Here is a 26,578-nt window from a genome sequence, read left to right on the forward strand (position 1 = left end):
TTTCTTTTTCCTTCTTTCTTTTTACCTAAACGACTTCATCCTATAACTTACAGTTATTAATGTAAACTAGGGGATCATTCCTACCTTCGAAGTGTTGACACATTCCCAGTGGTAATTGAGTAGGGTCTGACTTTCCAAGTCCAGGTTGGGATCATAGGACTGATTTGCACTCAGTTGTAGGTCCTGGGTTTTGGACCACACACGATATGTTCCGCCCTCAATGATTGGTACCAATTTGGCGGACATCACAGAAAGCTGAAGACAGGCAGTCTTTTTCAAGGGAATTCCTTTGTAAGACAGGGAAAAGATCAGGGTGTAGTTTTTGGCAGGAAGGGTCATCTTGGGTATAGACAGTTGCAGCCTTCGGACGTCGACTTCTGCAGGAAGATGGACTTTAAAGGGTGGCATCAAGTGGTTTTCAAATTCCTGGCAGTGAGAAGCCGAGAAGATCTCCCAGAGATATTCAGTACCATAGCGAACACAGCCTTTGAGATCCACCTTTGCTTCAACTGACGCTGGCTTGGAACGCCAGATGGATAATTTTGGAGCTTGAACCACCTGCACTTCTGGTTCGCTGCACTCTAGTACACGTATGTTTACCTCAAACAAAGCAGTGACCCAGCTAACCAGGTTGCTGATGTTGACTTTAGCAATGTAGTGGCCAGGTAAAGAATACACATGACTGACAACAGAAGTATCAGAAAGCAAGTCAGGACTTCCATCCCCAAAGTCCCACTGGTATCTGAGTGAGCTGGACTGTGGGGAAACTCGTGCTTGAAATATTATGGTCTTGTTAATAAATGTGTCCTGAGGTTGAGCCTCTAAGATGGCCGATTTAAGGATATTCTGGACGAGCACATTCTTGGTCTCATTTTGAATGCTAAGTGCATTAAAGGCACTCACACTGATGGTCAAAAAGCCTGGCTCCTCAGGAACATATGTGGCTTTTGAATTGATTCTAGTTGTTTTGGCTCCATGATGAAGATCAAAGGTCCACAGGTATGTGACAGGATTGCCAGTCTGTATGTGAGCCTCAAAGGTCTTGGGCACACCCACAGGTATAGCTTCTTCACAGCAGTCCAGAATAGTAAGTTTGGTGATGGGTTCCAAGACAAAGATATGCAGGCTCCTCCGTTCCGAGCTTATTTGATTCCAGGCGGTTAGATTAACGTAGTAGTTGTCTACTCTGCTGAACTGGTGTACGTAGGTAAGGTTGGGGTAGACAGTTGCATCACCACTGATGCTCAAGGTGTAGCTAACTGAGGTACCAGATGCGACCGAGATGGTGAACTCCACATTCTCACCAACTGCAACATTCTGCTTGCTGGCCTTGAACTCAAGCCCCTGAATTTTGTCTTGCACAGTGAAGTCACGAGCTAGCACCTCATTACTGATGTCATTTGAGACATTCAAAGTGACAGTGTAGGTTCCAGGGGATGAAAATATGTAGTACGTGGCCTGCTGATTTGATTTTTCATGATTTGGCAAGAGCCACAACCATGAGACATTAGATCCAGTTTGGATATGACCAGAGAGAGATACATTGACTCCAGAGGCTATAAAGTTCTGCTCTGTGACATTGGTTGTGGTGAAGCTAACCCCAGAAATTGGTTCTTGGACGCTGATCTGTACTGAAGCCATCTCTTTGCTGACCTGATTCGAAACCTCTACATTTACTAACTTCAGTCCTGGGCTGTCAAATGCATGCGAGATGGAAGGGACATTAAATTGCAATGGCTCACCATCTATCCACCATTTATACTGCAGATCACTACCTGTATTTGCAGATACTGTCATGTTGGTGATGATATTGATGGCTGTAGGGTTTGGGGCCACCTCCAAAACCAGTTTTCCAACAGAATCAAGAAACTCAATAGTGCGGTTAACAGCTAGTTGTCCAAGCAAATTGGTGGCTTTCAGGAGGACTTCGCAGGGTCCAGGGGTAGAATAATTGAGGTCTATGTTCTTGCCTGTGAGATTGAGGACAATGGTATTTTCGGATTCCCTCAGAACATTCCAGCTGAAAGACATGTTAGTGCCATCTTTTAGCACAGCCTGCAAGTGCAGGATGCGGTTGGTGGCAAAACAGCAACTTTCTCCAAGCTCATCAGACACTATTTGTAAGCCTTCCAGCTCCCGTTGCACAAATATGTAAATGCTAGCCTGAGCAGTGCTGATGTCATTTTTAGCTGTTACGATTACATTGAACATCCCAACTGAGCGAAAGGTGTAGAACATAGGCTGTGTGCCTGGGATGGAGGTACAGTGGTCACAAAGGATCCACGAGTAACGCACATCATCTCCTTGGTCAAGATAGGTTTCAAAATGGACCGTTGCATTCAAAGGAACATTGACAAGGCTGGCATTGACTGAAAGTCCTCGAATGGGGGCTAAAACCGTAACGAGAATTTGGCTTTTATTTTCGCTCACATCGTTCTTACCCGTAACATAGATGTCAAAGGTCCCTGAGGAATTGTAGGCATGAGTCACATTGTGCCCTGTAACGACTGTCCCATCTCCAAAGTCCCAACTGTAGGCAACATTATCTGCCTCGGCATATGATATGAATGTGTAGTCCTGCCTCAAGGCCAGGTTGTTACCCTTTGTACCATTATGCTGTATCAACAGATAGCCCACAGGTTGCTGCACTTCAACTGGCACTGTGCTTATGCTATATGAAATGTTGTTAAGGACCGTTACAGTTATTAAATACAGGCCTGGGCTTCTGTAGGTAAAAATCATCGTGTCACCACCTGGAATAGGACTTTTTGAGTCACTGACCCCAAAATCCCACAAGTAGGTGTAGTCAAACTCCGGAAGGGCAGTTACAGTAAACAAGCTTTCCTCTCCAAGTCTGATAAACCTGCTGGACGGTTTGAGAGTCACATTGGAGACTTCAGGTTGGACACAGATCCAACTGAAAAAATTCGCTTTGTTGACGCTACTCGACATGAGGAGAGAAAGATGGTAATTCCCACTACTTTGGTAAGAGTGTGTTATAGTAGGGGTTCCATATCGAGTTTCATTGGCAGTCCCATCCCCGAAACTCCACATATACTGATGAGAAGAGGCATTTCCTGAGACAAAAGCATGGAAGTTGATCTCGGTTTTTTCCTGAACGCACTCCACAGGGTCCAACCACAACACCTGCAAAACAAACACCTGAACGTGTATGGATTTCCATTTTGAGCTGACCGCATTAGTTGCAGTTACATTGACCGTGTAGTTCCCATCTTTTACGTAAGTGTACTCCACCCATGATTCTGCACGCATGAGCACATTCCCGTCGCCCATGGAAAAACTCCAGCTGACATTGTTGCCTGCTTCCAGAGTAGCCTCAACGAATGTAGGAGTGTTGAACTCTGTAGGAGCAGATGTCCTAACCTCTAAACCGTCAATGTCTTCATACACCATTATTACTTTACAGCTGTCTTTCTTACTAACGGTGTTGTTAACATTCACACAGACTCTGAAGGTGCCACTTTGTGTATAGGCATGATGGACCCTGCGTTCACGTCCTTGCTGAAGGCTGGAGTTGTCACCAAAATCCCAAGTGTAGATGATCCCATAGGGGGATGGTAAAGGATGAGCCTCAAATACAGCAGGCTTTTCAGCTTGTAGAAGCTCTGGCTCGGTGTCGATCTCTACCGATGTTAAAATGCTGAAGACATACACATCAATTTTGTGGGTTTTGTTCTCATAGCGGTTGGAGACAGACACCCTTAGATTATACTCTCCTGCAAAAAAAAAAAAAGTAGAAACGATTGAAGTGTTTTCGATTTCTGCAACACAAAATAAACAGAGGATCTTTGGATTATCCTCATTCAACTCATCTGATCAATTTCATTTGTTTTCCCGATTTATTTACCTGGTTGTTTGTATGTGTATTTGACTTCATGCTGCAGGACAATCCGTTTTTCAGAAGGGTCAGGGCTCTGATGTGGGGCAACATAAGGTGGTTTAAAGTGATTCTCCATTTTATCTCCGTCTCCAAATAACCACCTGAGACACAGTCAATCGTCAGTAACAACCACCACACACGGAAGATACAGAAGAACACAATGTATGCTTCATTTAGCAAATTATATTTAAATTAACTTTAGTCAGATCACAAAAGTACAGTGTCTTGCAAAAGTATTCATCCCCCTTGGTTTTTGTCGCATTACAATTAAAATGGATTTTTGGGGGGTTAGCACCATTTGATTTACACAACATGCCTAGCACTTTACAGGTGCAAAGTGTTTTTTTTTTTTTTTTAATTGTGACACAAATAAGATGGAAAAAAAAGAAATCTGGAGTGTGCATAGGTATTCACCCCCTTCCGTATGAAACCCCTAAATAAGAGCTGGTCCAACCAATTCACTTCATAAGTCACATAATTAGTTGATTAAGATCCACCTGTGTGCAATCAAAGTGTCACATGATCGGTCACATGATGTCTGTATAAATCAACGTGTTCTGGAAGGACCCTGACTCTGCAACACTACTCAGCAAGTAACATGAAAACCAAGGAGCCTCCAAACAGGTCAGAGACAAAGTTGTGGAGAAGTATAGCTCAGGGTTGGGTTATAAAAAATATCCCACACTTTGAATATCCCACAGAGCACCATTAAATCCATTAGAGCAAAATGGAAAGAATATGGCACCACTACAAACCTGACAAGAGAAGGCCCCGCCCACCCAAACTCACAGACCGGGCAAGGAGGGCATTAATCAGAGATGCAACAAAGACACCAAAGATAACACTGAAGGAGCTGCAAAGATCCACAGTGGAGATGGGAGTATCTGTCCATAGGACCACTTTAAGCCGTACACTCCACAGAGTGGGCAGGGCTTTATGGTAGAGTGGCCAGAAAAAAGCCATTACTTCAAGAAAAACACGTTTGGAGTTTGCCCAACAGCATGTGGCAGACTCCCCAAACACATGAAAGAAGATTCTCTGGTAAAATTGAACCCTTTGGCCATCATAGGAAACGCCATGTGTGGCACAAACCCAACACCCTGAGAACACCATTCCTACAGTGAAGCACGGTGGTGGCAGCATCATGCTGTGGGGATGTTTTTCATTTGCAGGGACAGGAAAGCTGGTCAGGACTGAAGGAAAGATGGATGGCACTAAATACAGAGCAATTCTGGAGGAAAACCTGTTTGAGTCGGCCAGAGGTTTGAGACTGGGATGAAGGTTCACGTTCCAACAGGACAATGACCCTAAACATACTGCTAAAGCTACAGTGGAGTGGCTTAAAGGAAAACATTTAAATGTCTTGGAATGGCCTAATCAAAGCCCAGACTTCAATCCAATTGAGAATCTGTGGCATGACTTGAAGATTGCTATAGACCAACACAACCCATCTAACTTGAAGGAGTTGGAGCAGTTTTGCCTTGAGGAATGGGCAAAAATCCCAGTGGCTAGATGTGCTAAGCTAATAGAGACATACCCCGAGAGACTTGCAGCTGTAATTGCAGCAAAAGGTGGCTCTACAAAGTATTGACTTTGGGGGGTGAATACCTATGCACACTCCAGATTTCTGTTTTTTTCATCTTAATTATTGTTTGTGTCACAAGTTAAAAAAAAAAAACAATTTCCATCTTTAAAGTGGTCGGCATGTTGTGTAAATCAAACGGTGCCAACCCTCCAAAAATCCATCTTAATTCCAGCTTGTAATGTGACAAAACAGGACAAACACTAAGGGGGATGAATCTCATCTCATCATCTGTAGCCGCTTTATCCTTCTACAGGGTCGCAGGCAAGCTGGAGCCTATCCCAGCTGACTACGGGCGAAAGGCGGGGTACACCCTGGACAAGTCGCCAGGTCATCACAGGGCTGACACATAGACACAGACAACCATTCACACTCACATTCACACCTACGCTCAATTTAGAGTCACCAGTTAACCTAACCTGCATGTCTTTGGACTGTGGGGGAAACCGGAGCACCCGGAGGAAACCCACGCGGACACGGGGAGAACATGCAAACTCCGCACAGAAAGGCCCTCGCCGGCCCCGGGGCTCGAACCCAGGACCTTCTTGCTGTGAGGCGACAGCGCTAACCACTACACCACCGTGCCGCCCAGGGGGATGAATACTTTTGCAAAATACTGTATAAAATGAAGGCTTGGATTAAAGAAGTCATGGTTAAAAGGGAAGAGGAAGAATGATCACACTCTTCATTTTGAGGGACTTTAAACAATAAAGGTGGAAGTAAAGCTGTGACATTACTTTTAAACAAAATTCTTTTTGTTCATCTCCGTTTCTGACATTAACAGTCACAGATGTGCCTCAAAGAAAGTAGCAAAGGAGAGAAAGTGAAAAACCAGGAGGAGAGGATAGTAAGTTTTAAAGCTGTACGATTCACAGGGGCAGAACTTTACTTTAATGCATGCGAGGTGCATGTAAAAGATCTATATAACATTATATAATTTTTTATTTGAACACAGAACTAACAGGAAGGTGGCGTCCACCGAAATGTCCACCGCTACCGAGGCAGACAGGGTCAGCTGGTCACCCTGAGTCACGATCTCGGGGACGCCTCGGACAGTGATCTCACTCATGGGGTTCATTATGTCTACAGTCACATTGAAATCCTCTGTCAGGTTGCTCACGTGGTTGGTTGCCGTTACCTAAGAAGCCAAACAAACTTCAATTAAACTTCACAGACAAAAAAAAAGTGATATTTCTGAAACTACAGATCAGTAAATATTATCAAATTGCTCTAAAAAGGGAAAATAGAAAAGCTGAAACACTGAAAAACCCTTGTAATGATTTCAGAAAATGTGAAAAACAAACATTTTAAGAATCTTTCATCTCAGACCTTGAGGACATTAAGCTATTTGAACTGGACATGCCTGTTAAAAACTGTCCTTCAAAATGTCATGAATATTATTAGTCAAGCTTATTCTCACCGTGAGTTTATAGACAGCAGCATTCTGGTAGATAATATTGAGTACGGTGTTGTAATAGGTGAAGTATGGTTTATCATCCACTGTCCATCGGAATGAAGGGTCAGTCCCTCCTTCAACAGATGCTGTGTAACTCTGAAAGAGAATAAATCAATACAAGACATGAACAAGGACCTTTTCATGCTGCAAGACATGATACAAAAGGAAGCGCAGAGAGAGACAGGTGACCAGAGACATGAACCTAATGGGGAAGCCATGGCCTAATCATCAGAGAAGCACCTTTGGGACCAAAAGGTCACCAGTTTGAGTCCCTGGACCAGCAGGAATGGCTCAAGTGCCCTTGAGCAAGGCACCCAACCCCCAACTGCTCCCCTGGGTGTGTTGTATGTTGCTCTGGATAAGAGCATTTGCTAAATGCCATTACTGTAATGTAATGTAATGTAACGTAACCTCATCACCAATACAGAAATCTAAAATTGAGAAAAGGTAATGATTGCAGAAGAAGAATGGAAAAGGCAATGAACATCTGATCCAATAATGAGAACAGATGACAAGAAGACTATGGCCAAGTTTACATTAGACCGTATCTGTCTCGTTTTCTTCGCGGATGCACTGTCCGTTTACATTAAACCGCCTGGAAACGCCGGGAAACGGGAATCCGCCAGGGTCCACGTATTCAATCCAGATCGTGTCTGGTCCGGTACTGTGTAAACATTGAGAATACGCGGATACGCTGTGCTGAGCTCTAGCTGGCGTCTCATTGGCCAACGTCACTGTGACATCCACCTTCCTGATTTGCTGGCGTTGGTCATGTGACGCCACTGCTGAAAAACGGCGCGGACTTCCGCCTTGTATCACCTTTCATTAAAGAGTATAAAAGTATGAAAATACTGCAAATACTGATGCAAATACTGCCCATTGTGTAGTTATGATTGTCTTTAGGCTTGCCATCCTTCCACTTGCAAGTGGTAAGTGATATGCGCTGGGATCACACACACAGCGGCTCAGTCCCGAATCACTGCTTGTGCACTTCACTCGCGCGCTCTGTGAGCTGCGCAGGGCCGGAGTGCGCACCCTCCAGAGGGCACTCGCTGTTCAGGGCGGAGTGATTTGGGGCGCAGGATGCCTGCGGAGCCGAGCGTATCCGTGTATTGGTGTTGCTGTGTGCACGCAAATTGTGTATTGGTGTTGCTGTGTGCACACTAATCGTTTTAAAAACGTTAATCTGATGATCCGCTGATACGGTCTAATGTAAACCCCACCTATGAGTAACAGCTTTGAGAACATTCATATATGGAAGATTAAGTAGACAGGTAATGATCTCTTGTGGAGAGCTTCAACAATCAGACAAAACTGACAACACATAATTTACAAGTGTGCCCTATCCATCATACTATCTTTTTCAATGATTTAAAACGTTCTGATGAGATTTACAGTGTACTTACCACTACAGTTTCCATCAGGACCCTGTGAGCAGGATGGGGTTGAATCTGTAGGCCTTGCAATGGCTCCTCGACCCTCGCCTGAATCTCCAGATCAACCTCAGTTACCTCACTTTGGGCATGTAGGACCACCTTGGTGTGTCCTGGTGTGAAGCCCAGTTCAAGGTCCAGCCAGGCAAACAGGGTATTGTTGTTTGCCTGGATTGTCTTGCATTCGTCCACTGTGGACTGCAGTTCCTGTGGGCAAAAACTTTGGAAAGGGACGGTTTTGTTGCTTCCTTTCAATCCAATCACAGCACCGTGCTCAGAATGAACCTGGACCAGGACCAATGTATGATTAGGAAGGAAGTAGACCGTTCCGTTATGACTGATTGGATAGACCAGGGTGAGATTCAGTGGTGGGATGACTTGGATTGAACAGGAGGCGGCGACAGGGAAGTCATGATCATCCAACATCACCTCCAGGCTGTAGTCACCCATTTGGGGAAGGCCAGCTTTGAGAAAAGGACCTCGCAGTTTGGTTTCATTCTGTCCAACGTACAGCACCCTAATCGGGCATATAAACTCATCCACCCACTTTCCATCTCCAATCAACTCCAGGGTTTCATTTGAGTCTAGCCAACCAGACCGGTTCTGGACCAGAATGCTTTGTTTCCATGGTGACGAGGGATCAGGAGAGCACTCGAGTAGGCCAGAGTGTCCAGCATCATGCTGAAGGGCGATGAAGTCACCTGGGACAACTAAGATGTCTTCAATTTCCTCCTGGATCTGGGAAAAAAAAACACAATTAAATGAGAGCAGGGGTATCAAAGAATGAAAGCAGTTGCACCCTGTTCTTTAAAATCTGGAAATTCTTCTTGGACTTTTTGAAGACAGTTTTCTCACAATTGCATGTGTGGAGGCTCCAGGTGACAAGGTGAACAAGACCTCTCCCACAAGGCTGTAGTGTGGACGTAGGGTGCCAGGGGGCAGGGGCTCCACCCCAGAGCAATTTGGGCATGACCCTGGCTGGCATGGACGACTCAGAGGTAAGCAGGAACCCGTATACGGACACCATTGTTGCCACACGGGGCATGGTGAAACTTGAGATGGAGATGAGGAAGTCGTAGTGGAGGAGGTGTCATTGGGCCAGGTGTCCAGAGACCGGCACATAGCAATGGGGCTGCAGAGATCACCGCAGCCTAGAAAAGAGAATCAAGGGCAGAAATGGTAGAAAGTTGACTGTATGTCTAGAATATTTCATTGATCCATGTTTGCCTACTTATATGCCTCCATGGAACTTCTTGTCTTTCTGATTATCCATTAATCCAACCTACTCTGAGGTAAGGTAAATGGTGGGCACATCGGGATGGACCTCAGTTTTCAGAGCTCCATGGTTTCGGCCATTACCGGATGAAATGGAGCAACTGGCCTAACTTTGGTTTCACTTCAATCCAGCATAAAGTGAAACTTTGAATTTATCCAAGAATAAAAAAGCTTCCTTAAAGTTTAAAAGCTAGTTAAAAAAAAAACATGAATGCAGCTTTGGAGTAAATCTCTCTTGTATGCATCGCTTAAGTACATGATGGCTTTATTTCTTTGTTGTTCTTTATTTCTTTTCCAAGCTGCTCAAACAACAAATCAATCCATCAGTCATGGGTCCTTAGGCTGCTGCTTTGTGTTGATAAAGAGGTTGCATCTGGAAAAAAGTATAGTGTAAACAAGTGTAGTCTAGACTCTTTTCAAAGAGGTATGATTTCATGTTTTGATGTACAGCTGGAATTATAGTAATTGCATGATTCTGACTTGTTAAAAGCTTTCACATCTTTCCTCAAATTGTAATTGCCAGCTGGAAACACAACATTTTCTGAAATCTTTGACACGAGTTCTGACAGATGTCAGGTTATAAACAAACATAACTGAATGGCAACTGGATACCGATGGTAACTCCGACAGTTACACATGGATAGGAGTGTACACTGCAAAAAATAAAAATCTTAGGAAGTTTATTTGTCTATTTTCAAGTCAAAACATCTAGCCACCCTTATTATAAGACATAATTGCCCAACAAGCAAAACCTCATTTAGCTAGAAAGGCTAGTTTTTAGACAGTCCCCAGCAAACACAAAAACGTTTACATAATGTTGTATAAACGTTTGGCTAACGTTTCAGAAACGTTACAAAATAACGTTTATAAAACGAAAATTTGTGGACAATTTTTTCGTTTTATAAACGTTTGAAAAAACGTTATATAAACGTTTGAAAAACATTCTGGAAACCATCATACAACATTCTGGAAACGTTTCAGAAACGTTTTTTAAAACATTGTATAAACGTTTCTTAAAACCATTTAAAAACAATAGTAAAACGTTTCTTTAATGTTTTAGAAACATTAGAAACATGTTAATACCTGTTAAACTTATAATATAACAACACATTTTTGTTATTGCACTTAAGTTCATTTCATTCCTCTTTGCAAGTTCAACAAAACCGATTTGAGAGCAGAGTTTTTTTACATAGACAACATGTCCCAACATGTCCCAACAGCAACACGCTCAAAATGGCGCTACTTCCGGTCCCTGCGCCTGCGCAAAGACGTAGGTCACACAGGCGCAGGGAACCAGCGGACAAAATGCCAGGGCCAAAACGGCGTGTATTTTAGCAAATATAAAACGACGAATGGTCGTCTATCCAAATTATTCAAACCATACTTGATAATAACGAGACTAGAGCCACACATTTAATGATTTATCTATCTATCTAGATCTACATCTAAAAAATATTTAGCTAGATCGAAGGTTTTTTTTTCAACGTTTATTAAACGTTTATACAACCACTTATTTTCCATAAAATTATTCCCATGTTTTTTGATACTTTTTAAAAACATGTCATCATGTAGTGTTTATAATCACACAATTAATTGTAGAAATTTTAATATTATCTGTTTTAGCCAGAAGTCTCCGAATATGTATAACGTTTTATAAACGTTGTGAATGAAACGTTTTAAAGAGAACGTTTATAAAACGTCAATAAAACATTACTCATTTACTGATTATTTTGATAATTGTAATACAATCATTATGACATCTTAATATCTAAAAGTACCAAGAGATGATAAAAAATGTGCCACGGGTCAGCAAATATGACTTTATTAAATTTTCACCAACGTTTCATAAACGTTTAATAAAACCTAACCTTAATGCAACCCAAATGAAACGTTTTATAAACGTTTTGTGTTTGCTGGGTCCATCTTGAAAATCTTGTGTAGACAAAATGTCTTGAAAAAGTCTTATTTGGAGCACCTTTGAAAATAAGTTTTTTTTAAAACAAGTACATTTTGGACATTTGTCAAATGCGGTTCATCTTGTTTCAAGAAAAAAAAAGTATGCTTGTTTTGGGAATAAATGAACTTTACTGAAATCTTTGAATCTAGTGCCCCCAAAATGCATTGTTGCTTTGGCGTTGTGTAAGCACTGTAAGTCAAAATGCGTAGACGTTTGGTCACCTTGCATATCTTTAGTTTACTGCGACTGTTTACTCAGTCATTCAGATTGAGCTCCTTCTAGATGCTGTACAGACTCTAGACCAGACGAGTGCCTTCAAAAAGTTTATGAGTAAGTGGAGGGCGTTTTAGTGAGGTCTTTTTGGAATGCTGTGAGTTAAGTTCAGTGTTTTTTTTTTGTTTGTTTGGGTTTTTTTTGTGCCTGATCTTGTAAACCCCTCGTACACATGAATAGTCAGTGTCCCCAAAATGCACTGTTGCTTTGGCGTTGTGTAAGCACTGTAAGTCAAAATGCGTAGACTTTTTTAAATTATTATTATTATTTTTTTTTTGGTGCCTGAGGTCCTGGGGAAGTGGAATCTTAAGAGATGTTTTAATGTTTGAATGTTGAAATGGGAAAAAAAATAAACTTGTTGCAATGCTACACGTGTCGCCAACTTGATTCAAGATAGTCTCTGGTCTCATATCTAGAGTATTTTACTAATTACAGGTCACAAAAGGAGAATCTTTTAAGCTAGCAATGCTTAGTTGTAGAATTTAACAATCCTAATATTAGTATATTTATCTTAAATTCAGTTTTTACTGCTAAGACTTTGTCATGAATTTAAGTGAAATACCCTTAAAATGAAATAAATAAAAATGACTTGAATGGCTAAATGTAAGAAGTACGATCTTGTTATAAGAACTATTTTGAGTTAATCAGATCTCGCATAATAAGTTCCCCAATCTCTCATCTCATCTCATCTCATTATCTCTAGCCGCTTTATCCTTCTACAGGGTCGCAGGCAAGCTGGAGCCTATCCCAGCTGACTACGGGCGAAAGGCGGGGTACACCCTGGACAAGTCGCCAGGTCATCACAGGGCTTCCCCAATCTTATTTTGGAATTATTTCATCTAAAAACAGGTTAGATTTTTCATCTTACTTTAAGAAATCTTACCAAGTCAAATTTGACTGGTTCCATTGGCAGATTTTTTTCACCTGATTCAAGCAAATATCAAAAGTCAAAGTCCTTCCCACGCCTTACAGTACCTGGTATTCCTAGGCAGTCTCCCACTCAAATACTAACCAGGCCCAACCTGTATGTGGCGCATCGGGCGGCGCCGATCTCCGTTTCCATAGCCCTCGGCCTCTCGCCTATTACATAGCTAGGGTTACAGTGGGGGGCTAGTCCTCTGGTAACCACGAGAGTTTAACTCCCCATGCACATCTGTATTGCAGCGTGCCTTGCCAGATGGCGGTAGGTACCATTTTTATGATGGTCTTTGGTATGACCCGACCATGAATAGAACTCACGATCTCCCAATCGAGAGGCGGACACGCTACCACTAGGCCACTAGTCGGTACGATTCAAGCAAATATGCTTTGTTTTAATCTTTTATTTCTTATTTTTGAAAGGCCATTTTTTGCAGTGTAAGGTTTGGGTTTATACCACAGTGCTGTTGAATTCTGATTCCGATTGATAAGAAGGTGTTACTAAGTTTCCTATAACTGCTGTTCTGATAGTACTGCAGCTGCAAATCACAGATTTATATTCATGCACTGGTTGTAATATGTAACCATTCCGACAGCAGCATGGGAAGCCATGGCCTAATGGTTCGATTCCCTAGAACAGCTGAAGTGCCCTTGAGCAAGGCACCTAACCCCCAACTGCTCCCCTGGGTGTGTTGTACGTTGCTCTGGATAAGAGCATCTGCTAAATGGCATTAAGTAAGTAAGCTCACTGACAACGACTTGTATGGCAGATGTGCCACATAATCTAGTGGTAATAATAAATGTATTATTGTTATTTCACAAAGAAAAGCATACAGTCACGGATATGGTGAAGTTTCCTAAAAGGACATTTACAGTTACGGTCAGAAGTTTACCTTGGGCTTTCAAGTTCTTTGAACGATTTTATTTTTTTTCTGTGGCAGAATGATTGTACAACACTCACTCACTCACTCACTCACTCACTCACTCACTCACTCACTCACTCACTCACCCTGATGCCCAATTGGCCTGTCAGTTGACAGCCTCTTACCAGGTTGTCTATGTCTCGCTTGAGCACACTTCATCTACCGCTGGCTTGCTAGGACTGTCGCAGATTCCCCAGACAATCAATCATTCACACCCATGGGCAATTTAGAGTAGCCAGTTAACCTACCTGCATGTCTTTGGACTGTGGGGGAAATCAGCGCACGTGGAGGAAACCCACACAAACATGGAGAAAACAAGCAAGCTTCACACAGAAAGGCCACCATCAACCGTGAGGTTTGAACCCAGAACCTTCCTGCTGTGAGGTGACAGTGCTAACCACTGCACCACCATACTGTACAACATATATCTTCAATTGAAAAAAAGCAAAGGAATCTGGTGCACAAGTTTTAATTTATTTAGGGTTTTCTGATATCAACACAGTGTCAAAATTATACATACATACATCTTTCGGCTGCTCCCATTCAGGGTTGCCATAGCGGATCTGCTCTGCGTATTTGATTTGGCATAGGTTTTACACCAGATGCCCTTCCTGATGCAACCTTGCCCAATCTATCCGGGCTTGGGACCGGCACTAAGCATGCACTAGTTTGTGCAACCCCAGTGGCTGGGTATTTTACCTAACCTGCATGTCTTTCAACTGTGGAGCACCTGGAGAAACCCACAAAGACACGGGGAGAACATGCAAACTCCACACGGAAAGGCTGCTATCAGCCGTGAGGTTCAAACCCAGGACCTTCTTGCTGGGAGACGACAGTGATAACCACTGCACCACCGTGCTGCCTATACATACATACAGGGTCAAAAATATACATACAGCACACCAAATATTTGCAAGTTTCACCTTGACCATACGCTTTTGGCAGCCATCAACGAGCTTCTGGCAGAATTCTGGTTGGATATTTGACCACTCCTCTTGGCACAATTGGTAGAGTTCTATTAAATGTGTGTGTTTCCTGGCACTGACCTGACTTTTAAGCTCAGTCCACATATTTTCAATATGGTGGAGTTGAGGACTTGTTTTAAGCTTAATGTTAGTCTGCTTTATCCTCTACAACCAGCTTTTATGTGCATTTGCACTCATTGGTGTGTTGGAACACCCAATTGTGCCCAAGTTTCTGATGGTTTGAGGTTATTCTGAAGAATTCTGAGGTAGTCCTCCTTCATTATTCCACCCGCTTTGTGCAATGCCCCAGCTTCACTGGCAGTAAAACAGCCCTAGATCATGATGCTACCATCACCATGCTTCACACTTGGTACAATGTTCCTCTGTAGATATGGTCATTGTAGCCAAACAACTCAATCTTGGTCTCATCTGACCACAAAACCGCCAGAAGGCTTTTTCTTTGTCTAGGTGATCAGCTACAAACTTTAGTTGAGCTTGAAGATATTGATTTTGGAGCAGGGGTGTCTTTCTTATACAGCAGCCTCTCAGTCCATGGTGATATAAAACTCGCTTGACTGTAGACAGTGGTCCATCAGTTTCCAGTTCATGGCAGACCTGTGCCTTGGTGGTTCCTTGTTTGTTCCTGACCATCCAAACAAATTTCCTCTCAGCTGATGGGGACAGTTTCGGTCTTCTTCCAGCAAAGTGGCAACACCTCCCTATAACTTGTACTTGCACAGAATTGTTTGAACTGATGGCTCTAAGAGACATTCTTGAGTGTGTAAAGCTATGATCCTCTTTCTCAGATCTGCACTGAGCTCCTTGGACTTTCCCACTGTACTGTGTGTTGGTCAATCCAATGAGTGTCAAACAAACCATTTTCATGTTGTGCACAAAGGAGCTACCAGCTGTAGTCAATAATTATCACTAACAGGAAATTAAGAGGCCTTGACAACTTAAGACATTTTGAAACTTTCGTCACCACTGAATCAATAATCTACGTGGGTGTATGTACATTTTTGACCCTCTATGTATAAATTTTGACCTTGTGTTGATTTCAGAAAACTGAAAATAATTTGAAACTTGTGCACCAAATTATTGCAGGTTCTCAGGAACAGGTTGCTTTTCTTTTCTAATTAGCATCATAAGAAAGTGAGGGAAAGGCTATTGCTGTTGAGAACTAACTTGTTTTGTGGAAGTTGCACAACATTAACTATAAGCAGATAAAAAGTGTATAATTTTTAATTAATAAAAAATGAATTGTTGGCAAAGTGCGGTGGAATAAGAAGCATAAAACACTTCAGGGTGTGTAAAAATCCGGTTTTAGCTCACTGCTAGCCATCTTTGCTCTCAATGTATTGGCTTATTGGTGTAGAACGAGTTAAACGATTGATTTCTAGAGTAGACTGCTGTCTCATAATAACTGCAATAAACACTTAATAATGTATGGAGGAGAGTAAAAAAGGTGAGAAAGGGATTGTAATGAATTGAATGAGAAGGTCCAGGATGAATCGAAAGTCATTAGGAAAATTTGGTGGCCAAATAAGGAGAAGAAAAATAAGAGAGCGATGTATAACAGCACAAGTTCTCATTTTTATTTGCTCTTAGAAACTATTACTCTCACTTTTCTGCTTTGTAACTCAGTCACTTCTTCTCTCTCTTGCTTTAACAACAAGATTTGCCACGTTCTCCACTTCATGGTCATTCTCTGTCCAGAACAATAAAAATAAATAAATAAATAAATAAATAAAATAAGAAGAGTGTGTGTGTGTGTGTTACCTGGCAGCAGCAGGTGTAATCCACTCTGGCAGTGCGGTCGGTACACCTGGAAGCGTACGTGTGTGTGTGAGCTCAGAGTGTGTGTGATCAGCTCCAGAGATGAGAGACGCCCACTGTGGGTGAAGCTTAGCGAGGGGAACAGGAGCAGCTAACACACACACACACACACACACACACACACACACACACACACACATACACACACACACACACACACACACACAAATATACATGTGAGTGAACAGAGAAAGTGTCTTAGAACATGCACATACATGTTCTATGAGTAAAAGGTGTGTGTGTGTGTGTGTGTGTGTGTGTGTGTGTGTGTGTGTTTACCTCTACGTTAGTGGCTGGTATTCCTGTTCTAGGTGATGAGACTTTTGGACTGATGACGTTTTTGTGGGTGTTGAAGACAGCCATACCCACCCGGTACACGCCCGCATCAGACACTCGCACTGCAGAGAGAGAAAGACAGTGATGTGAAAATGAGTCTTACTGACTCACTCACTTACTGACTCATTTAATAACTTACACAGTTACTGACTGACACACACTGACTCACCCATTTAATAACTTACTGACTCACTCACTGACTCATTTAATAACTTACAGTTACTGACTTACTGACTGACACACTGACTCATGCATTTAATAACTTACTGGCTCATTTAATAACTTGGTTACTGACTTACTGACACACTCACTCACTTACTGACTCATTTAAGAATGTACACAGTTACTGACTTACTGACACACACTGACTCACCCATTTAATAACTTACTGACTCAATGACTCATTTACTGACTCACTGACTCATTTAATAACTTAGTTACTGACTTACTGACTTGACACACACTCACTAACCCATTTAATAACTTACTGACTCATTTAATAGCTTACAGTTACTGACTCACTGACATACACTGACTCATCCATTTAATAACTTACTGACTCACTCACTTACTGACTCATTTAATAACTTACAGTTACTGACTTACTGACTGACACTGACTCATGCATTTAATAACTTACTGGCTCATTTAATAGCTTACAGTTACTGACTCACTGACATACACTGACTCATCCATTTAATAAGTTACTGACTCACTCACTTACTGACTCATTTAATAACTTACAGTTACTGACTTACTGACTGACACTGACTCATGCATTTAATAACTTACTGGCTCATTTAATAACTTGGTTACTGACTTACTGACACACTCACTCACTTACTGACTCATTTAAGAACATACACAGTTACTGACTTACTGACACACACTGACTCACCCATTTAATAACTTACTGACTCAATGACTCATTTACTGACTCACTGACTCATTTAATAACTTAGTTACTGACTTACTGACTGCCACACTCTCTAACCCATTTAATAACTTACTGACTCACTTAATAACTTAGTTACTGAATTACTGACTGACACACACTGACTCATGCATTTAACTTACTGACACACTCACTCACTTACTGACTCATTTAAGAATGTACACAGTTACTGACTTAATGACACACACTGACTTATGCATTTAACTTACTGAGTCACTCATTTACTGACTCATTTAATAATTTACAGTTACTGGCTTAATTACTGACACACAGATTCACCCATTTAATAACTTACTGACTTGCTCACTTACTGACTCATTTAATAATGTACACAGTTACTGACTTACTTACACACACTGACTCATGCATTTAATAACTTACTGACTCATTTAATAACTTAGTTACTGACTTACATACTGACACACGCACTCACTTACTGACTCATTTAATAACTTACTGACTCACTCACTTACTGACTGACTCATTTAATAACGTACACAGTTACTGACTTACTTACTGACACACAGATTCACCCATTTAATAACTTACTGACTCGCTCACTTACTGACTCATTTAATAACGTACACAGTTACTGACTTACTGACACACACTGACTCGTGCATTTAACTTACTGACTCACTCACTTACTGACTCATTTAATAATGTACACAGTTACTGACTTACTGACACACACTGACTCACCCATTTAATAACTTACTGACTCATTTAATAACTTAGTTACTGACTTACTTACTGACACACACACTCACTTACTGACTCATTTAATAACGTACACAGTTACTGAGTTACTGACACACACTGACTCATGCATTTAATAACTTACTGACTCATTTAATAACTTAGTTACTGACTTACTTACTGACACACACACTTACTGACTCATTTAATAACTTACTGACTCACTCACTTACTGACTCATTTAATAACGTACACAGTTACTGACACACACTGACTTATGCATTTAACTTACTGACTCATTTAATAACACAGTTACTGACTTACTTACTGACACACAGATTCACCCATTTAATAACTTACTGACTCGCTCACTTACTGACTCATTTAATAATTTCCACAGTTACTGATTTGCTAACACTTACCTAACTTAACTCACCGACTCATTTATTAACTTATTTTCTGACATACTTACTGACTGGCTTGGCAGTACTGAGATTTGAACTTGCATCACTCTAAAAATCCCATTTGTGTGCGTGTGTGTGTACTGATTTTTCATGCACAGCACCTCTCCTCTTATTTTCTCTTGGAGGAATGTGATTTTTTATGTTCTCTTTCCAAATCTCAACTCCTTCTTCACTCAGACAGATAAAGAGCGAGACGGAGGGATAAGTGAATGATCATCTTCAGGAATACAGTGTAATGTCTGTCAGACTGAAAGTGCATTTGTGCTCCTCAGTGTATTATTAAATACGTTTCTGACAGGAGGGCTGGTTAACACTGAAAACACTGCGCTTCTGAAACACATTCGCAGGCGCCAGAGACGGAGACTTGCTCAATAATTCAGAGATAAGAGTTTTCAGCTCTCTCCGCCTGTGAAAGACACCAACACAGGGATAGATCAAAACCAAATTTGGTGCAGTTAATGCACAGAACCCAGAGGTGAATGAGATCCAGTGGAGTGTGTGTGTGTGTGTGTGTGTGTGTGTGTGTGTGTGTGTGTGTGTGTGTGTGTGTGTGAAGAGGTGTGTGAACAATCCATCACAAATCAGTTACACAGCAGTTCATTGTGTGCTCCGGCTTATTCACTCAACTGCTCCACTATAATTAATGTTAACCTCCTGATTCAAAATGAACCGTTCAGCCAAAAATGAAGCGTCATTAGAGACACGTCTAATGCTAAAACCTGGCCATTTTGTTTGTGGAGAGCTTTTATTTGACCAGTCGATGCTGTCATTGATGTACGACTGTTGCCTCAACTCATTTCAATGATTTTAAATCTACGCACTGATTCAAATCACTGAGCACTGCAACCAGAAATAATATATTGTTATATTCCTGGATGTATTTTGGTTTCCGTATGTATCTCTCTCTCTCTCTCTCGCTCACTTGCTCTCTCTCTCTCTGTAGGATGAATCCACATCCAATATGGGGACAATGTCGACTTTTGAGGACAACGGCAGCCTTTTTGAAGTCAACACATCAGATCTGGTTAAAAGCCGACACTGATTTTCATCATTGGTTGATTCTTGGCTCCGTGGTCACCTCTGAACTTTGTGCTAGCTTTGGTCCTCCATTTTTGGCTCTATGCTAGCTCATGAACTTTGTCAACTCCAGCTTTATGCTAGCTTTGTGAATGGTGTATATAAGCTTTATGGTCGTTCATACTTGACCTGATAGAAGGTAAACATTTGATCAGCTTCCTCGTTCATATAGTTATTGATATCAGACAACGTTATACTCTGTAAATATGGGATGATTATGGTGGCCATTACTTTTGAGAGTCACGCCTTTTCTAGCGGTTTTGGATAGAGAGAAAGGGAAGATATTGGCTTTTGTTGTAATTCTTTATCTTGTTTTTAAAAATCAGGGCGGCACGGTGGTGTAGTGGTTAGCACTGTTGCCTCACAGCAAGAAGGTTCTGGGTTTGAGCCCAGCGGCTGGTGAGGGCCTTTCTATGTGGAGTTTGCATGTTCTCCGCGTGTCTGCGTGGGTTTCCTCCGGTTGCTCCGGTTTCCACCACAGTCCAAAGACATGCAGTTAGGTTAATATGGGACGGCCTTAGGCTGAGGTGCCCTTGAGCGAGGCACCTAATGCCCAACCGCTCCCTGGGCGCTGTTAGCATGGCTGCCCACTGCTCTGGGTATGTTTGTGTGTTCACTGCTTCAGATGGGTTAAATGCAAAGAGGAATTTCACAAGTGTGTGATGAATAAAGTTGTTCTTCTAAATGAACAAAGTGTTTGAACTTTATTAGGGGCTCATCTGGGACTTTAAACTCTGTCTTATTTAGTGTGTATATATTGAGTGTGAGGCCCACCTTGGCGTTTGAATTGGCACACGTAGGCACGTTTGGCACTGCAGGGGTGTGAGCTGGTTTGTCCATTGTTGCCCAGAGACACACAGACGTTTCCATCCACCAGCGTGGCCCGATCTCTCACGCCATCCTCACCTGGCAGCACTGAGGATCCGTCCACCCAGTGCAGAGAACCGGGAGAGTCCACATCACTGAGACCCAACCACACACCACGCTCCCTACACACACACACACACACACACACACACACACAGACACATTACTGTAACACTGAATCAAATACCATTACTTCACTGTTTTCCTGCTCTGCAAAGAAGCCATTTGAGAGTTTTTTTTCTCCCCCTTCCACAGTCCCTCGCTTTGGACTAACAGTAATAATAACTGGGTTTTGTTCTCTCACTCTGTCCTCACTCACACTCGGTCATTGTGTTTTGGCCATTTTCTTTTATTATGTCCTTGAGCTCATTTGTGTTTTATTCTCTGAAACGTGTTGTGATCTCTGTGGCTTGTTTGTTGCAGTATGTTTTGTCTGCTCAATTGATCTTGTAAAGTAATCTTCAGCTTGGCAAAGGCACGACATAAATTACACAATACTGTTACACACAGGACAGAAAAGCAAATTTTCATCTGAAATAAAGCCTCAATATCCAGTAGTGATTTTGCAGTATCCAGTAGTTACTAGATTCTGTGAATTTTAAGACCCCCATTTAGTCACTTCATTAAAAAACAAAAAAAACAAAAAAAAAACAGAAGAGTCTTGTGGCTGTAAAGACCACTCACCGATCGCCATTGTTCCTAAAGACCACTCACCGATCGCCGTTGTTCCTAAAGACCACTCACCGATCGCCATTGTTCCTAAAGACCACTCACCGATCGCCATTGTTCCTAAAGACCACTCACCGATCGCCGTTGTTCCTAAAGACCACTCACCGATCGCCATTGTTCCTAAAGACCACTCACCGATCGCCATTGTTCCTAAAGACCACTCACCGATCGCCATTGTTCCTAAAGACCACTCACCGATCGCCATTGTTCCTAAAGACCACTCACCGATCGCTATTGTTCCTAAAGACCACTCACCGATCGCCATTGTTCCTAAAGACCACTCACCGATCGCCGTTGTTCCTAAAGACCACTCACCGATCGCCATTGTTCCTAAAGACCACTCACCGATCGCCATTGTTCCTAAAGACCACTCACCGATCGCCGTTGTTCCTAAAGACCACTCACCGATCGCCGTTGTTCCTAAAGACCACTCACCGATCGCCGTTGTTCCTAAAGACCACTCACCGATCGGCGTTGTTCCTAAAGACCACTCACCGATCGCCATTGTTCCTAAAGACCACTCATTGATTGCTATTGTTCCTAAAGTCCACCCATTGATCGCCGTTGTTCCTAAAGACCACTCATTGATCGCCATTGTTCCTAAAGACCACTCACCAATCGCCATTGTTCCTAAAGACCACTCATTGATCACCGTTGTTCCTAAAGACCACTCACCGATTGCCATTGTTCCTAAAGACCACTCATTGATCGCCATTGTTCCTAAAGACCACTCATTGATCGCCATTGTTCCTAAAGACCACTCATTGATCGCCATTGTTCCTAAAGACCACTCATTGATCGCCATTGTTCCTAAAGACCACTCATTGATCGCCATTGTTCCTAAAGACCACTCATTGATCGCCATTGTTCCTAAAGACCACTCATTGCCATTGTTCCTAAAGACCACTCATTGATCGCCATTGTTCCTAAAGACCACTCACCGATCGCCGTTGTTCCTAAAGACCACTCACCGATTGCCGTTGTTCCTAAAGACCACTCACCGATCGCCGTTGTTCCTAAAGACCACTCACCGATCGCCATTGTTCCTAAAGACCACTCATTGATTGCTATTGTTCCTAAAGTCCACCCATTGATCGCCATTGTTCCTAAAGACCACTCATTGATCGCCATTGTTCCTAAAGACCACTCACCAATCGCCATTGTTCCTAAAGACCACTCATTGATCACCGTTGTTCCTAAAGACCACTCACCGATTGCCATTGTTCCTAAAGACCACTCATTGATCGCCATTGTTCCTAAAGACCACTCATTGATCGCCATTGTTCCTAAAGACCACTCATTGATCGCCATTGTTCCTAAAGACCACTCATTGATCACCATTGTTCCTAAAGACCACTCATTGATCGCCATTGTTCCTAAAGACCACTCATTGATCACCGTTGTTCCTAAAGACCACTCACCGATCGCCATTGTTCCTAAAGACCACTCATTGATCGCCATTGTTCCTAAAGACCACTCATTGATCGCCATTGTTCCTAAAGACCACTCACTGATCGCCATTGTTCCTAAAGACCACTCATTGATCGCCATTGTTCCTAAAGACCACTCATTGATCGCCATTGTTCCTAAAGACCACTCATTGATCGTCATTGTTCCTAAAGACCACTCACCGATCGCCATTGTTCCTAAAGACCACTCATTGATCGCCATTGTTCCTAAAGACCACTCATTGATCGCCATTGTTCCTAAAGACCACTCATTGCCATTGTTCCTAAAGACCACTCATTGATCGCCATTGTTCCTAAAGACCACTCACCGATTGCCATTGTTCCTAAAGACCACTCATTGATCGCCGTTGTTCCTAAAGACCACTCATTGATCGCCATTGTTCCTAAAGACCACTCATTGATCGCCATTGTTCCTAAAGACCACTCATTGATCGCCATTGTTCCTAAAGACCACTCATTGATCGCCATTGTTCCTAAAGACCACTCACCAATCGCCATTGTTCCTAAAGACCACTCATTTATCGCCATTGTTCCTAAAGACCACTCATTGATCGCCATTGTTCCTAAAGACCACTCATTGCCATTGTTCCTAAAGACCACTCATTGATCGCCATTGTTCCTAAAGACCACTCACCGATTGCCATTGTTCCTAAAGACCACTCATTGATCGCCGTTGTTCCTAAAGACCACTCATTGATCGCCATTGTTCCTAAAGACCACTCATTGATCGCCATTGTTCCTAAAGACCACTCATTGATCGCCATTGTTCCTAAAGACCACTCATTGATCGCCATTGTTCCTAAAGACCACTCACCAATCGCCATTGTTCCTAAAGACCACTCATTTATCGCCATTGTTCCTAAAGACCACTCATTGATCGCCATTGTTCCTAAAGACCACTCATTGCCATTGTTCCTAAAGACCACTCATTGATCGCCATTGTTCCTAAAGACCAACCAACCACTCATCTCCACTGATTCTAATGACCAATCACCAACCTCCAATATTTCCAATAATCAATTACTTACAGTGCCTTGAAAAGTATTCATACCCCTTGAACTTTTTCACATTTTTCCACCTTACAACCATGAACTTAAAAGATTTTTATTGAGATTTTATGTGATAGACCAACACAGAGTAGCACATAATTGTGAAGTGAAACGAAAATGATAAATGGTCTTCAAAATTTTAAACAAGTAAAAATCTGAAAAATGTGGTGTGCATTAGTATTCAGCCCCCCCTGCGTCAATACTTTGTAGAGCCACCTTTTGCTGCAATTACAGCTGCAAGTCTTTTGTGGTATGTCTCTACCAGCTTTGCACATCTAGACACTGAAATTTTTGCCCATTCTTCTTTGCAAAATAGCTCAAGCTCAGCCAGATTGGATGGAGAGCATCTGTGAACAGCAATTTTCAAGTCTTGCCACAGATGCTCAATGGGATTTAGGTCTGGACTTTGACTGGGCCATTCTAACACATGAATATTCTTTGATCTAAACCATTCCATTGTAGCTCTGGCTGTATGTTTAGGGTCATTGTCTTGCTGGAAGGTGAATCTCCTTCCCAGTCTCAAGTCTTTTGCAGCCTCCAACAGGTTTTCTTCCAGGATTGCCCTGTATTTAGCTCCATCCATCTTCCCATCAACTCTGACCAGCTTCCCTGTCCCTGCTGAAGAAAAGCATCCCCATAGCATGATGCTGCCACCACCATGTTTCACAGTGGGGATGGTGTGTGCAGGGTGATGAGCAGTGTTAGTTTTCCGCCACACATAGCGCTTTGCATTGAGGCCAAAAAATTCAACTTTGGTCTCATCTGACCAAAGCACCTTCTTCCACATGTTTGCTGTGTCCCCTACATGGCTTCTTATGCCTGTCTTTCAACAATGGCTTTCTTCTTGCCACTCTTCCAAAAAGGCCAGATTTGTGGAGTGTACGACTTATAGTTGTCCTGTGCACAGATTCTCCCACCTGAGCTGTGGATTTCTGCAGCTCCTCCAGAGTGATCATGGGCCTCTTGGCTGCTTCTCTGACCAGTGCTCTCCTTGCTGGCTCTGTCAGTTTAGGTGGACAGCCATGTCTTGGTAGGTTTGCAGTTGTGCCATACTTTTTCCATTTTTGAATGATGGATTGAACAGTGCTTCTTGAGATGTTCAGAGCTTGGGATATTTTTTTTATAACCTAACCCTGCTTTAAACTTCTCCAGAACTTTATCCCTGACCTGTCTGGTGAGTTCTTTGGTCTTCATGATGCTGTTTGTTCTTCAGTGTTCTCTAACAAACCACTGAGGCCTTCACAGAACAAGTGTATTTATGCTGAGAGTAAATTACACACAGTAGGACTCTATTAACTAATTAGATGACTTCTGAAGGCAATTGATTGCACTGGATTGTATTTAGAGGTATCAGAGTACAGGGGGCTGAATACTAACGCACACCACATTTTTCAGATTTTTATTTGTTTAAAATTTTGAAGACCATTTATCATTTTCGTTTCACTTCACAATTATGTGCTACTCTGTGTTGGTCTATCACATAAAATCTCAGTAAAAAACTTTTAAGTTCGTGGTTGTAAGGTGGAAAAATGTGAAAAAGTTCAAGGGGTATGAATACTTTTTCAAGGCACTATATGTAGCATGTTTTGATATGCAAATGACCATGATGACTTTATTAATATACAAATTAATTTACAAGGCCATCTAGTGACTTCTAGCAGCTTTTAGTGCACGGATCAACTGCGTTCGGTTTCATGATCACATTTTGAACCTTGAGATAAGAAGGAGAACTGGTTGCTGTAGCCTGGGAATCAACATAAGCTACTGCTGTCTCCTTTACTTTGGGCATGTGGCATGAACGCGAGATGGCAGGCTCCCTAAATTCCTGCTAGATTGGGTTCCCGCCCATGGCTCTAGAGGTGCTGGATGCCCAACACTAAAGATCCTGAAGACACTGGGTAATGATCTTGAGCTGTATCTAGGAGAGGATTAAAAGATTGCGATGGGGAAGCTTTGTGCACTGGATCAAGCTAAATGGCACCGAATCCTACGTTCCACCAAACAACGATGTGAGCAGGCAGACCCGTCGCAAGACGGATAAAGGCCTGACCAAGGTACAAGGTATTAACTATGTTCCGCTGAACAGAGTTGACAGTATGTCCATCGGTTCCACCTTAACCTGAGAACAAGGTAGAAATACGAACGAATCTCTGTTATCAAGTCAACACCATAAAAAACAGCACAATTAAATACAACCGAACACATCTGAAGTGTATAAGGGCCAGTTTTTATTTGTCTGTGCACACACTCCGTTATGGACAGCCTCTTTTTGACATTTTACACTCTGAAAGCCCAGCTGCCCTGAGGTGTGCCTCTTTTCCACCAAATCAGTTCCAGGGCTGGTTCGGGGCCAGTGCTGGTGCTGGTTCACAACTCGTTCAACTCGCGAGCCAGCTGAGAACCAGTTTGCTTTT

At 42.3% G+C, this 26,578-nt stretch overlaps 1 protein-coding gene across 2 annotated transcripts in view; it reads right to left on the bottom strand.

Annotated features, from left to right (window-relative positions):
- Positions 1-26,578, bottom strand: part of pkd1a (polycystic kidney disease 1a) — a 160,432-nt gene that overhangs the window by 52,861 nt on the left and 80,993 nt on the right. For both annotated transcript variants that reach the window (XM_060899131.1, XM_060899130.1), the window contains exons 9-17: positions 20,825-21,039; positions 16,799-16,917; positions 16,463-16,610; positions 9,228-9,523; positions 8,346-9,110; positions 6,904-7,035; positions 6,446-6,621; positions 3,869-4,002; positions 85-3,737 (exon numbers count right to left, since the gene is read on the bottom strand). In XM_060899131.1, coding sequence (XP_060755114.1) covers positions 85-3,737; positions 3,869-4,002; positions 6,446-6,621; positions 6,904-7,035; positions 8,346-9,110; positions 9,228-9,523; positions 16,463-16,610; positions 16,799-16,917; positions 20,825-21,039 — 5,638 coding nt within the window. The remainder of the gene's footprint in view (positions 1-84; positions 3,738-3,868; positions 4,003-6,445; positions 6,622-6,903; positions 7,036-8,345; positions 9,111-9,227; positions 9,524-16,462; positions 16,611-16,798; positions 16,918-20,824; positions 21,040-26,578) is intronic.

The sequence above is a fragment of the Neoarius graeffei genome, chromosome 18 (genome assembly GCF_027579695.1).
Source record: "Neoarius graeffei isolate fNeoGra1 chromosome 18, fNeoGra1.pri, whole genome shotgun sequence".
Taxonomy (NCBI): domain Eukaryota; kingdom Metazoa; phylum Chordata; class Actinopteri; order Siluriformes; family Ariidae; genus Neoarius; species Neoarius graeffei.